This window comes from Phalacrocorax carbo, chromosome 5 (genome assembly GCF_963921805.1).
Source record: "Phalacrocorax carbo chromosome 5, bPhaCar2.1, whole genome shotgun sequence".
Lineage (NCBI taxonomy): Eukaryota > Metazoa > Chordata > Aves > Suliformes > Phalacrocoracidae > Phalacrocorax > Phalacrocorax carbo.
The window spans coordinates 31,893,210-31,908,881 of NC_087517.1; the positions used below are offsets into that span (position 1 = coordinate 31,893,210).

Genomic DNA, 15,672 nt, shown 5'->3' on the forward strand with positions numbered 1-15,672 from the left:
ATCTCCTTTGGGGAATGGAGAAGTTCTCAGGTGTCCTCAGGATGGCGAGGTCTTTGCCTGGTGCCTCCTTTGCCAGAAATTAATTTCGTTTGCTCATGTCTGCACACATGGTCACACTGCAGTCTAATCTTTTCCCTAATAGCTCCAAGGTCAGGACCTTGCATGTTGCCAGGCAAATTGAGCGCTATCCTTCTTAAAGACTAATGGCAGCAAGTGCCTAGTCCATAATGAGGCCTGTAGTGTTGCTCTAAGTGATTGTAATGAGTGCTGATTATAACGGGACAGATAAATCAAAATGCTGCAGTCACCATCGGGCTAACTGGCCGAACTTTGGGAAAGGGAGGTGTCCCTGCCGAGGTGTCCCTGGGCTCTGCCGCAGCCGGGCACCATGCAGCACCCCACAGCCCTTGGGAATGCGCCAGGAGCCATTCTTGCCAGAGCCTGCCCTGCGCAGGGCTCCAGCTCCACCAGGTGCTGGGTTTGTCTGTATTGTCTGTTAAAAGACTGGTCTTCATGCTGCAGCATCCCTCAGGAGATGTTAAACATACCTGCTTGAAACATTTGAGAGTTTGGTTCGAGACTTATTCAGATCACTGAAAACAAGGAGAAACTGGAGCTTATTTTTAACACAGATGGTTTATTTTCCATTTCAAAAATTATATCCTTTGTATGGAGGAACCCCTGAGAAAATACTGTGGAGCTGGGAGATATTCTCCCTGTCTTTTCTCTAAAAGAAAGTTTAGGGGGATTTCTGAGCAGAGGAAAGGGAAATAGGAGAACTGAGGGCAAGGGAGGTAGCCAAACCACATTAAAATGCAAACATCACCTGGCTGAGAGATTACCCAAGTAATATTCAAAATACTTTGAAAATATAATACAGATTTTTTTCCCCCTAAGTAAATTATTAGATATCTTGTTTTCCTCCTTGCCTTCGTGCCCCCCCCCCCCCCCCGGCCCCCCCAGTCCTCCTAGTTTATTGCAAGAAAAGATCAGGTCTGCACAAATGTGGCCTCTCACTTGTAAAAACAAGGCAGTGTTGTGTTACAGATTAGTTTATAAATCCCTGGTGGCTTCACAGTTCAGTGCCTACAGCTGCTGCAGATGGGTCTGGGTTTTTGTCTCTACGCTGTGCTGCAGCCGGCAGTTGAAGGAGAAAATGGAATGATCAGGTTATTAACATGTAGGCCGTGAGGAAGAGGCTGCACAATGAGAACAGCTGGTGTTGCTGTCTTGGCTGATGCAGCGGAGATAATCAAATCTTGCCTTTTTTGGGGGGGTGAAGGCAGAAGACACAGTGGAGACTAAGACAAACAACAGCTTATGATATTATATATGGGGTTTAGAGCGCACGGTAGAAGTTGTCAATGGCTTACAAGTTGTTACACAAAAACGCAATACCAAAAAAAACCCCACGTGGGCCGGCAATGAACCTGGATGTTCAGCTTGCTCTAGTCGCTGTTCAGAAAAATACCCTTTTGGCCACTTCTTGTACTGAACATTTTTAACATTGATCAAGCTATCTTTTAGGTATTGCAAGGTGCCTGTCAAAATGGTGTCAAAATGCTGAGTTGTAGCTTGAAAATGATGGGTTATAAAGCTACTAGGTAAAATATTTTGACAGGAGTCAGTAAGGCGCGTTGACAGCATCCTCAGCATTATCTTCTCGTATTCTGTCATTTGCATTGCGTCTCCTTGCAAACAGGCACAGGAGGGGAGTCGCTGTCCCCAGCCCCAAGCGGGGAGGACTGCTGGCAGGCAGGACCAGGCTGGCTGTCCCCCCAGGGCAGGTGCAGCAACAGCCACCGTCCCTGGTTAACCTGCTGGAGATGCTGGGTCACCGCCACACATGCTCAATGCACATGGGGCTGTCCTCACCTTAACAGCTATTGCCACTGTGCTCTCTGCTTGGCTTTGTGTTTTAGAGTGGTTTCCTCTTCCTGAAACACTGGTGCTTTCCCCTCCAGGGGTCGGAGCTCTCAGCTCCTGTGGAGAGGTTCTGCAGGATTTCATACAGCGGTAACTTTTTGAAGGTATTTCAAACTAACCTTAAAACAATAGAGCAGGAATAAGATCTGCTATTATTATGATCAGTAGTTGGGTTTAGAATTACCTCCACCTAGTATCTTGATCTCTAGTAACTTCTGCAGGTCCCTGTTTGCTGCTTTCGTGCTAAATACTAGAGGAGTCCCTTTCTGTGAGGTTGCATCTTCTGAATGGCCATTTGATTATTTAAAGCTGCCAAATTTTAGTGGGGTTCAGAGCTGAGGGAGCAAATGCAACATAGTGACAGCAGGTCAGAGGTCTTTACTTGATAGAACCTTCTTCTAAATGTTTTCAGTAATGGTTGAATTTCTGTTCCTGCAGCTGCAATCCTTAGCATGAGGGTTGTTAGCAAGTCTTGGGGTTATGTCTCCTTTTCTGTTGCTTGGATAAAGAAATAAAGGGGCTCTGAAACAGAAGTGGAGATGCACCTTTAACTCTGGTTTTTTTAATAGGAAAAATATTTATATCTGATCATTTTAAACATGCTCAGGGGCAAGATGCTGTGCTTCCTGGTTCCCGTTAAGCACTGCTGGTTGTGTCTGTTTCTCCAACTTGCAGGAGATTTATTATATCAAGGACGTGTTGAGACCAAAGGGCAGCTGAGGGTCGGAGGTGTTCTGTGTGAGATGAGACCAGCAAAACTTGCAGCACCAAGCTTGAAGTCTAGCTGACCTTCCACTCACATCTGCTTCCTCAGTTGCTCAGTGAATTAACTGTGCTGACCCTACTGTTGCAGGGCTGGCTGTGTGAGCTGCTTCGCTGGAAGGAAAACCCAAGTCCAGAAAACCGCACCCTTTGGGAGAACCTCTGCACCATTCGCCGCTTCCTGAACCTTCCCCAGCATGAGAGGGATGTGATCTATGAGGAAGAGTCCAGACATCACCACAGTGAGCGTATGCAGCATGTTGTCCAGCTCACTCCTGAGCCCGTGCAGGTCAGAGCGCTAACTTCCTTCTCAGGGTGTCTGCGGAGGGGAACAGCTGTCAGAAGTAGAGAGAAGCAGCTGGTTCCAGCTTCTTCCTGCTTTGCAGGTGGAGACACACCAGTTTTCATCTGTCTGTAGGGCCGCATGCAAGCCACAGCGCTCAGGTTCAGAGATCACTGTGTGTATGTTGCAGCATGCATGTGACTGTGGGCACGTTTGTGTTGGTGGTTGAAGAGAAGGGATGTCACAGTCCATGCCACCAATACCAGCAAGGTCAGTAGCAGTGATATTAAGGAGCTCCTGTGGTGTCAGTAGTTGTGTTGTAGCTGAAACATAATTTAGCTGTCTAAAGCTGCTGACATTTAGAGTACAGATGTGTTCCTCAGCAACAGCAAGAAGCATGTGGTTATTTAGGAAGCAGAACAGGAGTGGGTACTTGGTCACTCGCACCTTCTCACAGAACCTGAGCACTCCTGATACCTACTCTCGAACAGCGGCCACAGGCAACTGCAGCTGCACATTCGCTTTTGTTTGAAGGAGCTAGATAAGACCTCAGGAAGAGTGGGAGGGTAGGATAGGAAGTGTGTCCACGCTTGGGTAACACAGGGGTTTCAAAGGGTGTAACATGGAGAGGTGTTTTTTTAAATATTCACTGAAGCTTTAAAGTACTTCTAAAATGACCATGGTGAGTATTTTGCAGGGAACAGGCCTTCATTTCACAGCCTCCTCAGGATTGTTTTGCTCCTCTCTACAGCCTTTGTGACTAGTATGAATTTTTTTTGTTTGTGCACCTTTGTTTTATCCTTGTCTCAGGTCTTAACAGAATGAGAAATAAAGATACAAATATGCATAGGGAAAATGAAGTGAAAATACTACAGGATTTTTCATCTTTGCAGTTCCAGCTTCAGGCAGAAGAGAAAATCAGCCTTATGTGTGTTCCTAATAACTGGTGATGCATGCCACAAACCCAAGCATCTGCTGATGGTCAAGAGAGGCTCAGGAGATGCTTTTTCAATCTAAAAACCTGAGGTGATGCCTTCCACAGCAGACCATCCTTTTGGATTGCCACTTGGTGCCATTCACCTGATCCCATTGCGTGACCACTCTCAGAGAGTCGTCTGTACTGCGTTTCTCTCCAGTAATCTCACTGTTCCTCCTCCCACCTTTGCTCTCCCTGTTGTCATTTGATGGCGGCTTGCGCTGCTTTGCTACTCTTGCTGCGAACCTTGGCATTCAGCCTCTATTCTTTGTTGCTGCTCTTGTTACACTGCTGCTAGCACTGCTGCCAACTATATAGTCACCTTTTTCCAAAGTTGGGATGTTTTCCTGTCTTGTAGTCCTGCCCCTTCTGAAACACATTGGTCTCACCCAGATTAATTATTGCCTAGTTCAGTCCCCTTTGTCTCTTCTGCTACCAGCTTCCTCCTTGCTTTCCATTTGGTCTTTGCCTGGAAGAAAAAATGCATTTCCTGGGGTTCAGATTCTCAGAGCTATAAAGTAGGGGAAGTGTTCTAAGTAATTAACATTGCAAGTTTTGTCTTCCATGTTCCCAAAAGTTTATGGGATCTTGGAGGCAAGGAGCTACAAAAGGGTAAAGGGCTGAGCTAACATATGGGAAGATGACTAGACCTGTGTAGATTTGAATATAATAACCCAGTTCTGGTGCCCATGGCAAGTAGGAATATCCTCTAAGGGACAGTTTGAAGAAAGGGTTTCCCTGAGCTCTTGTGGATGACCCCGATGATTATCCTACTTTCTAAAGCATTCTGCACATCGCTTTTCTGTGTCGTTCAGGTTGGCTCTTGTGAGTGACACGTTACATTGCATTGGAATGCGATGCATTTGTATTTGTCAGCAAGTTACAAAGCCATGGATTAATTATTTATTACAGTCAAAATATGAAAAATGAAGAAAAATAAATGGAACCAGCTGGCAACTACATACAGCAAAACTCTGGAGACCCTGGTGTACAGTTGATACAGTAGGCTTGTGTTTTGAGGGCGCTGCATTTTAAAGCTATGTTTGCCCATCCAAAAACCCCAGTAGGTTTCTTAGTGGCACACAACCAGTGCAAGACACGGGAGGCTTTCTGTCCACCTGCTCCCTACTGTCAGAAGATACCCTGCACCAAGCAATTTTTACATAGTTTTTGGTCTCTGGGACTTGAATTGTTTCAAGCAGCAAGGCTTGTTTTTTGGCTTTGCTGAAAGGGTCACTATTAGGTAATTAGCCATGAAGAATCAATGACAGCAGCCAGAGACGTAAAGCTGAGGTCCTCACACTTGCAGTCATTGGAGATTTTGTGACACTTTACATAAGGGTAGGGGTCTTGGGCCCCGCTGCTGGCCGAACTCCAGGCCAAGTAATTACATTCTGCCTATCTGAAATTCCCTCCATAGTGTCAAGTGGGAAAGCAACCCTCATTTCCTACTCAAAGCAGTGGCGGGTGCAGAATGTCTGCCATGGTGCCTGGCTGCATTTTAGCAGGGGGTGGAAGCATCCAAGAGCTGCAGTCACCGACCTACTTTGCTTTGCAGGCTTTGCTAGTGAAAAGTGCACTGTAAGCCGAGCCCTTACTTGCAGCCTTGATGTCAAGATGACAGTTCTTTGAAGAAGATACAAGTAGTGGTGCTGTGACTAACAGCAGGTGTAGCATTGTAACACCAAAGTAGGCAGGAGGCTCTTAGTTCTGCGTTCTCTCTCCACCCACCCTATCTTTCTCTCTGCTCTGATGGATTTGACGTGTATACAGTAACTGGCGTCTGATGCTTGAGTATCTTGCTCCTCCAGCTGTGAGACTGGGACAGCCTGAAAACAGGCTGCCCCGTGGTTCTGCCAGAGATCCCTACCACCATCATTGAGCCCCCTCTGGGCTGGGGATACCCCTCTATCAGACTGAAGGGCTTGGAAGAAACTCCTGGCTATTGTCACAAAAGGCATGACCAGGCAAAAGATAACAGGTAGATAAAATTCAGCCTTTTCCCCAGGATGGCTTCTTGGAAATGGCAAAGATTTCATTGTGATGGGTTTTGTGTAGTTCATTTGCCAATTACAGGATTGGGCACACCTTCAGTGAGGGAATCGCCCCAAGGCTGGATTTGGTTTCTGTCCTCTAACAGCAGGGTGTGTGCAGTGGGGCAGTTGTAGTGCTGTAGAAGATCAGCCGGGCAGAATTTGGCTCTTGATGTTTATGGGACTTCTGTGTCTTTTGTGGCAGGTTCTTGCCCTCTTTTTGGTATTACTAGCCTGTACCTCACTGTTTAATTTTATATTCAGGGCTTTAAAAAGTAACATAGCCTTTTTCTCTCTCTTCCATTAGATTTTTCATGTCAGACATCTATTAATCCATTTAATAAAATATTTTCCTGTTTCTGAAATAAAAAATGTCTGTAGTGGAAGCCCAGTGCACAAGAAATTCCTCCCTGCACACTTGATTTATTTGTTATTGTGCTGAGGAGTCATAAAATGTAAGCCCTGTGGAGCTGTGTGACATGGCTGTGTTCTGCAGCAGCATTGGGTGTAGCCATATGGACATGCTGGAGCATGGATTTTCCTTCACATGCAAGTTGCACAGCATCACACCTACATGTGAGCTCACCACAGCTGCTCACTTGGATTTTAAGGAAATTCAGGTGTGCACTAAGTGACTCTTTCTCCCTCCTGTTCTGTGTAATGTGGTGTAATCACAAAGTGCTGCTGTGGGATTAAGGAAAAGACCTCTGAGTTTGTTGCTAGCTGGATACCCCAACAACATCACCTCTGATTTACAGAGTGCCTGAGCTGCAGGTTGCTGGAGGATGGGAGGGTATGCTGGAAAGCATTATTATATTTTTGCCCTGTCCTCATCCTCTTCCACCACCATTAGATGTGGGATCATGGCTGGACCTTTGATATGGCCTGGCCTGGCTCTTAGGTAGATCTGTTGGACACACTGCATACAAAGTAGTCACTTTGCAACAAGCAGTCCTCATGCTTCTTTGTTTAGCTTCCTGCTCTGCGGAGGTGAGGGTACCCTGTCTTACTTTCCATCCATTGCTAAATCCCACCATTCCCAGGCTGTTGGCTGGCATTGGACCTTTCTGGAGTGTTAATGCTGAGAAGTGCCTACAGCTGCCTCCCATTGCCAGCCAGGGATTCGGTGTTTGTTACAGATATGCTGGGACACAGTAAATGTAATTTCTCTCCCTTCTCCCACTATTCGTCTGCTGTGTCCAAGGTGACTACTCCAGAGAATAACCATCTTGCCTGGCACTTTAATATAGTGCTAATTCATTGTTAATTGCTGGGGCAGAGAAACCTGACTCAGTTGGAAAAATGATGAATCAAGCTGTTGTCTCTGGAGTGTTGGGGTGGATAAGCTGATTCTCTGGAGTAATGAGCCACCACTGCAGCAAAGTACCTACTACTGAGAGCAGGGGAACCTTCCCTTTCATTTCCTACATAAGCTGACAGATCTGCTGAAGCTGGTAGGTACATATTGATTTAAGAGCAGTCAAATGTTGACTTTAAAGAAACAGGAATAGGTTTCACATGCTTGCTGATACACTGTTACTTCTGTCACTTTTTTAAAATGACGTCCCTCTGCCCTTTTTTTCTCAGAAGCTTTGATTTAGACAAATCTGGCTATTTATAATAGTTCAGATCATGAATCACGGAGGAACGTTAGTAAATAAAAGAAGACATAGCAGAAAGCTGTAGGAAAGCTCTTTTGTATTGTGTGTTCACTGCAAACATTGTGGTCTCTCTTTAAATATGCGGAAAATAACATACCACAGAAGTAAATTAAATACTAATTTTGTCATTTTGTGAGGGATGGAAAGGAACAAATATTTTAGAAACGACAATGAAATACAAAACAGCAGAACATGGAGCCCTCGTAAAAATGGGTCAAGGCAAGTGGTGATGGCAATCCAATGAAACTAATTTCATATTCTCTTTCTAGAAGTAATAAAAGGGGGAATGAACACCACAGCAGTGCTTCCTAATGAAATATCTGATTCTAAACAACATCTTAGAGTTCGTGGGTCACACAGTGCATAGCATGCAGATGGAGAAAACAGACTTAAAATTTCTTTTCTAAAAAATCATATTAATTAGTAATAGGCAATCACAGATGATGAGTGAAGCAAAATTTTGTAATTCCATAGGGGAACATGGTGTGCTTAAATGATCTATAGGATGATGTGGACAGTAAGTTTTTGCCATGTTTGTGTGGGTTACAGCAGGAGATTTTGCAGGCTGGAAATCAGGACTAAGTGTTGTGGGAAACTTGGACAAAAGCTACTTTCCCAAACCATGGTAGCTCCTGACTTGGTGCTTACTGTTTTATCCAGACACATTTTTCTGTGGGGATGAGGAGCCCTGTGATTAATTCTTAATGGCTGCACCCTGATAGTTTTGCTTTTTGATCATTCCTCTGCGCCCAAAAGACAGGCAACTGATGGATACCCACTGCTTTTTGATTCCCCCCGCTCCTTATTCCGTGGCTGGATGTGATGTCTGCTCAGACAGGGGTGGTCAAGGCTGGTGAGACAATTTGTACTCAACAAGCCCAGATGGACTTTCAGAGATATTTGTATCGGAGGTTTATTCAGTCCACTCAGAAAGCTCAGAGCTTTGGTTTGGGTGGGTTGCAGGTGGAGTGTTTATTTTGCCTTTGATTTAGAACTGCAGGGGGAAATGCATGTCAGAACGAGATCTGTGTATTTTGTGAGTGGAGGATATCTGTTTTCTTCAGTCATTAGATTATCTGAAGTTCCATTCCCTCTCTCTTATCAAAATGAGAAAACAACAGTCAATTTCAGTATGTCCTTTCAATCTAAACCATTCAAAAACCACTGGAAAAAAATATCAGAACTATGTAACTGCTGTTTCTGTGCAGTATTAAAGCTGAAGGCAGTATATATTGCAAATGCCACTTACTCTGCATTTATCTCTGTCATGTGTGTGTCTGCTTTTGGGTAGGGGTAAGGGACTCTCTTTCTCTGAAGAAAGCAGTACATGCAAAACTCTCAGAGGGCTTCCACATCTGAACTGCTTTCTCATACTGCTCTAGTACCCATGCCCTGTAGCCAGGCATGCTGTGTTTTGGAACAAAAGCTGTGGCTGTGTACTCTGGTTTCCCATCCTTTTGGTGCACACCATTTTCCTGACGGGTCACAGTAGCTCAGGAGCCTTGCACAAAGTTTGAAAAAGGCAACAGGAGCACATATCAGACAACGAACCCCTTACATTCAACTCTGAGGTGTCTGATAGAGCTTCTTGTGATTGGTAGTTATCACAATTGCAGTGGAAAGCCGCTGAGCTTTGACTGCTATAGCCAACCCTGCCTACTGCGCCTTCTTAGTTTTTTCTGTTTAGTGTGATTATCTAATGTGTCTGAAAAGTGCTGCTGATTTTTATTAACTTTAAGCCTGCAATTCCCTTTGAAATGATAGTGGGGAGTGTACTTGCAATTAAAACAAAACTAGTTCTTTTCTGAAATTAGTTTAGGTTCAGTACTATTCCTTTTAACCCTAGAAACGGGAGATCAAGTAAACGAGATAGTTTTTGGGTTTTTGTGGTGTTTTGGGGTTTTTGTGGGGTTTTTTTTGTGAGGTGGCAAGTTTATTCTTGTCAAGGTAGTACATCCTTTCTGTATCTGTTCAGACTCCTGGAACCATTGGGGCCATCTCAGTGCCACCTGGCCCAGGACAGCTTTCATTTGGTCCAGTATCAACCGAGAACAGGGCAGGAATGAGATGGGACTCCAAGTGAGGGAGCCCTGAGAGCATGGCTGATGTTTTTCATCACTAGCTTCTTACAACAAAGAAGACTGAGGATACTGACCCTGCAGCAGAGGTAAAGGCTATCCCTGGGGCTGAGGACACGTGCGCTGTCATGCAGGACATCCTGCCCCGTTTGAGGCAGAGGCAGTTCTGCCCAGACGGTGGCTTGTGCAAGGCTGCCCCAGAGCAGCTCTGCTCAGGCTGCCCCAGCTCCCGCTGCGGGATGCTCCAGGCAGAAACTCCGCTTAAAATCTGAATGTGCAGATTTAGCACTGCAGAAGCTTGGCAGTAATCGGCAGGGTGGTGGTTTCAATTGATGTCGCTCTGACAGGTCGTCTTTTTAGCAAATGACATCACTGTAGCTCTGGCCCCTGTCGTCTCACCTTTTTGCCTTTCACACGCAATTTGACCACATTTAGGCCTAATTTCTTCTAGTTCTGGCCCTCTCATAAACGCTAAGTTGCCAATGATGTAAGGAGTCATAGTAGGTTGAGGATGAGCAAACATCTAGAGCAAGATGACTAAATAAAGCTCTTCAAATTCACATAACCTTTGAAGCTTGCCGGCTGGCAGCAGGCAAATCTCGAAGGCTGAAGAGCCACTAGATGAGCCTCTGTTCCATTTACATTTGATAATTTTTGCAGTTAAAAATATTGCTCTTTTTAATTTCATTTTAATGCTCCATAAATACTCCCTGCCCCTCACAAATATCAGGCTTTAGAGGTGTGTAAATGTCTATAGGCTACTGGCCATATGCAACATTTTATTCTTGGGCTCCTTACGGAAATCTTAGGATAAAGTTAGCGCCCTGAATAATTGCAGCTGACTTTCTGTGCAGATGGGCAACCGTAAAAATTACACAGGAAGGGAAACAAGATTGTATTCTGCTACCAGAGCACATTGCACTGCTTGTCCCCCGAAGATCTCTTTGAGAGCAAGTGAGATGCTCTTCCTCCAGTGTTGCACAGAATCCCCCAAGGAAATCGTGCAGCTTCTGGGCAGTGCTGGGAGTTAGGCTATGACAGAGCAGGACATAGATGCTCAGTCTCGTTGCCCCAGGCTTCTTGGAAATGTATTGGGGTAGTCCTTCCTTTTTTCTTTTTTAACTTTTTTACCCTTTTGTTTTTGGTTTTTTTTTTTCCCTGCTGAACGTTTGGACATACCCAGAGCCTGTAATCTGTTCAGGGATATGTTTTTTCAGGGTTAGTATACTCTGTATGTTGTTCCATGTTTGTATGTACTTCTACAGCAATTGCAGATTGAAACGGGAAATGTTTTTGTGTGTATGCACTATTCTCACACATCAAGTATCCAGAAGTACAGTAGCACATATTTTTTCTCACAGTCATCTATGCTTACAGTGTTTCAAAGAATATTCCAAAATATCTTGGCACAGACGAAGTGAAGCTGTTTGCAAGATCCCTAGCTGTGGAACAACAAAGGCTACATTCTCAACACACATCACGCATGACTTTTATTAGTGTCTTAAACAAAAATCAGATAATGTATTTAGAAAATTGAACTTTACCATTTACGATCTACTCATGTTCTGAAAGGAAGTAGGTATCCCCTTGTGTCTCCTTTCCAATGTCTTTTTCCCCCAGTTCTTCTCACTTCATGTTTCAAATTAGAAGGTAGAAATCTTACATTGAAGTACGCATAAATACATTTTAAAACCAGTAATTTGGGACTAACTCACGTTGTGGTGCCTAACTTAAAAGGGAGTTGGTGTTCAGAAACGAAGGCATACAAACACGTATAAGGTGCCTCTGGTAGATCATTGAGAAATTTGAAACTTATAAAAGCATTATTAACACCTTACCTTTACATATGGGGAAAAGGATATCGTAAATCACAGAACGTATCCTGGATAACACAGACCCAGCCTTCTCATTAACTTTGTGACAAAAAACAGTCCTCAGTTTCCAGTTTGGATTAAAATTTAGTTTTATGCTCTTTGTGCCATCATAGTACAAAACAACATGGACACCCTTGAATTTTCTAGTTGCTTTTTCTCAAATTTATGTTTTGGATCTCTACATTATGCTCTTATTAGGCCATGCCCATTTGATGTGCTGCACTTGAATCCAAGGCATGCAGGCGGGGAGGATTGTGAAGAGCCCCGTTCCTTCCTGTCACAGGTCCCATCTCATGGATGTTGAGGAAGGCGAGCACATTCTGCAGAAAGGCTTAATGCAGGCCCATGGTTTTATGAGAGCTGTGTGGCTAAGTCGGTTAGGTCTAGAAAACCTTGGTCTTCTCAATCTTGCTTGCAAAAAGCTTGGCAACCTAGATTTCTTTTTTCTTCTTGGGATTTTGGTAATTTGTAGATTTGAAACATGCGGAGTATTGCAGAAGTCCCTTGTGCTGCCACAGGATACAATGAGGAATTGGATCCTGCCCATGAGGAGTAAGAGCTGGCTCCTCTTTCTGTGCTGCATTGAGGGAAGCTACAGTAGTAACTGTGAATCCACCCAGTTGTAGCAGAAAGAAGGAGACATGCTAAAATTCCAGGACACATAAAAAGATCTGTCTGGACAGCACTTCACTAGTTAAGTGCTAAGTTATTATTATTATTTATTATTTATTTCCTCTTCTATTTTTTCTCCTACTGAACAAGCAGGAAATATCTTTGTTCTTTCATTTTAGAAGTGAAATAAATGTATTCCCTGCAGCATTTGAAATTTTAATAATCCATAATAAATAAAATCATATCTAATAACATAACTGCTTTCAATTGGCAACACGATCTCCTAGATGCATTGCAATGGCAGAAACATAAATAGTTGCAGCCTCTGAAAGCCTACTTCCTATTTGCTAAATATACTTGGCTTGCTTTAAATTCCTTTGTGTGCAGTCATTAATACAATCCTCTTTGACAGCATTTAATTAAAGTGCTTTTCTCTATTAAATTCATTAAAACTTTTTTTTATATACAACTGTTTCCCAGACACTGAATGTTAAGGACCTGTAGGCCTCTCTTTAAATAACTTCTCTCCCCTTGTTGTAAATTGTTAATTAAATTTAACTTAGACTGTTTAAAGATGGCTTGCAAAAGAAAGCCAGATTTTGGGATATGGTCTCAATCATGTCTGATTTTTTTAAACACAATTTTTTCCATGTAGTTACAGACTGCGTGTTATATTGTTTATGAATGTTGCTGCACTTTCAGCTGGAACCAAGCAAAGAAATACCCTAAAAAGCTCAATTCCATCTCACTTCAAAAATTTCCATCTTTTTAGTGCAGTTTCTTAGGCTAACAGTATTTGCACTGGGGAGTAAGGAGGGAGGAGCTGTTTAGTATTAATAGATTATTGACAGTTTAATGTCTTGGCACCTAGACAGCCCATAAGGTATAATAAACAGGAAGCTGTCTGATGTAAGCGCAGTCAATAGCGTATTCAATCAGAACCTTTCAGTTAATTGCTGGTTGACCTCAGAGATTTCCTTTAAGTGAAACTGTCCTTCGCTCAGATCTCATCTGGGTTTCAGGGTTTAATTTGAGAATGCCCTTTCCATATGGTAGCTTGTGCATACATTCCTGGTCGGATTTTTGCTTTGCTCTCATGCACGGCATTGCAAGAGCCAGCATCTTCCTGGAACTTTGCAAAACAGACGTGCACTGCGTGCATGCCACCCCTCTGAGGGCTGCAAGTGTGGATGAGGATACGCTGTGTAGCCGGCCTACTGCCGGGCACCGGCACCACCGTTAAAGCAGGCAGGGTTGTAAACTGATGTCAGGAGTATTTTCAAAGCAGCTGAGCTGTTTCCCAGAGTGTTCGGGATAAAGTTAGGCACAGCTTTGGTGCTGGGGCAGGCACAGCAGCACTAAGAAGACCTGACCCGGCCTCTGCAGATGAAGATGTGCTGTAGCCCGATGTGGCTGCCCTGGCAGAGGGGTCGGCAGTGCTGCGTTCATCCCACCCGCGGGCACAAATTCCCCAGCTCTCTGCACGAGTGCCAACCAAGGCTCATTTGTATTTAGTTTCCCTAATTTCTATACTTAGCCATTCTAATTTCTTCAGACTGGTATCTTGATGAGATCTAGATAAGCTACAAAGACAAGCAGGCAGGAAACCACATGGGCAGTCCCTGACCCTGACTAACTGGAAACCATCTGCTTATCTGGGGAGAGAACCTCCATGGAAATCTCTTCTAGCAAGTCTGCCGCATATGGGTTTTTCTTCCTTTCCCTCCAACTGTTGACTTAGAGCACGTGTGTTTTCCCTAAGCGAGATCAGGGAGGGTCAGCTGCAGCAGCCCTCGCTGGCAGCAAATGGGTCTGGATTTCCCGATGCCACGAGTACTGCCCTGTGAAGGAAATGCTTCTGTATCAGAGCAAGTTTAATTTACATTTCGTTCAGTCAGGAGACCTTTTTTTGTCTCTAGATCTTGCAGTGATTGTGTCTCTTAGTCACTTATCATGCATTCAGACTGTGGTTTGCTGAAGGGAGTATTATAACTTTTAATCTCTAATTTTTCCCTGGTTTTGATTCATTTCTGTCGTTGTCTTTGTCCCTCTGTGTCAAACAAACTGCTTATGCCTTTTTAATGGCCTGATTAGCACTGGGGAAGCATTGCTGACTTTGAGTAATGTTATTCCTGGTGTTCCCTTGTTTAAATGAGATCAGGAGTAAGAATGCTGCTTCGCTCTGTTTAGGATCCGTTAAAGTCCAGTCCAGAGCCGTGACTGAAGCAGGTTGTAAATTTTTGGGGTTCATGTATGTTGGAAAGGTGAGGGGGAATAGTTCTGAGATGATGCCCCCTTTCTGGGAAGATTCAAGGATAAGAGAGGCTTGGAGTCCTTTCTGGAGAGAACGGAACAAAACCATGGCAAGATGGAACAGAACCAAGGAAGAAATCCCAAGGTACGTGTGTGCCCCTGGGGCCATCAGCTGCAAGACGCACGCTTCGCTCCCAGGCGACTCTGACCAGAATATATTCGAAAGTACTCTCTGGTTTTATCAGACTTACTGGCCAAACTGCTAATCAGTATTACATAGACCAAAGGACTCCCACATGCAATAAAAATCATAAGCTTTATTGGATTTTGAGATAGGAAAGATTCACATCCAGCTCCTTTTATAAACTGCATTACATTTCATTCTTTCAGAGCTCCCATCAGTACAACCCTTTGTAAATATGATGGTGAAGGAGGTAGGTGTGTAGATAGAAGGCTATGTGCTTCTGTTCTTTGGGTGGTACAGCCTAGAGCTGTAGAAGTGCTCGCGCTGGTTTTACAGGGTTGCTGATATTTCGGAAATGCTGAAAGAAGAAAATATGTTGGTGCTTTTAAAATTATTATTTTCATTTAAAATTAAAAAGAAAAGGGTTGCAGCAGTTTAGAGCAACATAATGCTTTAAAGGAAAATAGGAAGAATTTGGAGAGCAAAACTTGTTCTGAATAAAAGCAGCCAGAATATGCTGTTTCATGAAAAATGCTTAAGCAACTGCTTGAACTTTGTCAGAATATCCACCCCACCCCCGCCGCCGCAGGCAAACAGCTTGGCAAAGCACACTTTATTTAGGCAATACTTTGATGTCACTCAGTTGACGTTTTTGATCGAAGGAAAGATTTTTGACTGAAAAATTCCACACAATTCTAATTTTAATGGAGCAAAGAATGGTGTTTTGCATTTCTAGCGAAAGCCTGGGGCTCCTTGCACACAGATCTACACAGGCTGCAGGCTTGTGTTAAGTGTGAGCTTACCCCTGCGATTGTGTGTAGCCAGCCATGGCTGAGCGGTCTGCCGAGCTCCCCACAGCAGGCAGCGGCAAAGCCAGGGATGGATCCCAGGGCCGTAACAGTGTCATCCTTTCCTTTGCCCTCATACTTCCTCGCTGGCCATATATTAAACCACATTATTAAAAATGAACAACTGCATATTTTCCCCAACTACATATTTTCTACTACTGTGAATATAAACTGCAGGTGCT

At 43.9% G+C, this 15,672-nt stretch overlaps 1 protein-coding gene across 4 annotated transcripts in view; it reads left to right on the forward strand.

Moving 5' to 3' along the window:
* The window catches only part of SATB2 (SATB homeobox 2), a 137,963-nt gene that overhangs the window by 109,383 nt on the left and 12,908 nt on the right, over nucleotides 1-15,672 (forward strand). For all 4 annotated transcript variants that reach the window (XM_064451938.1, XM_064451937.1, XM_064451936.1 and 1 more), the window contains exon 10: nucleotides 2,780-2,977. In XM_064451938.1, coding sequence (XP_064308008.1) covers nucleotides 2,780-2,977 — 198 coding nt within the window. The remainder of the gene's footprint in view (nucleotides 1-2,779; nucleotides 2,978-15,672) is intronic.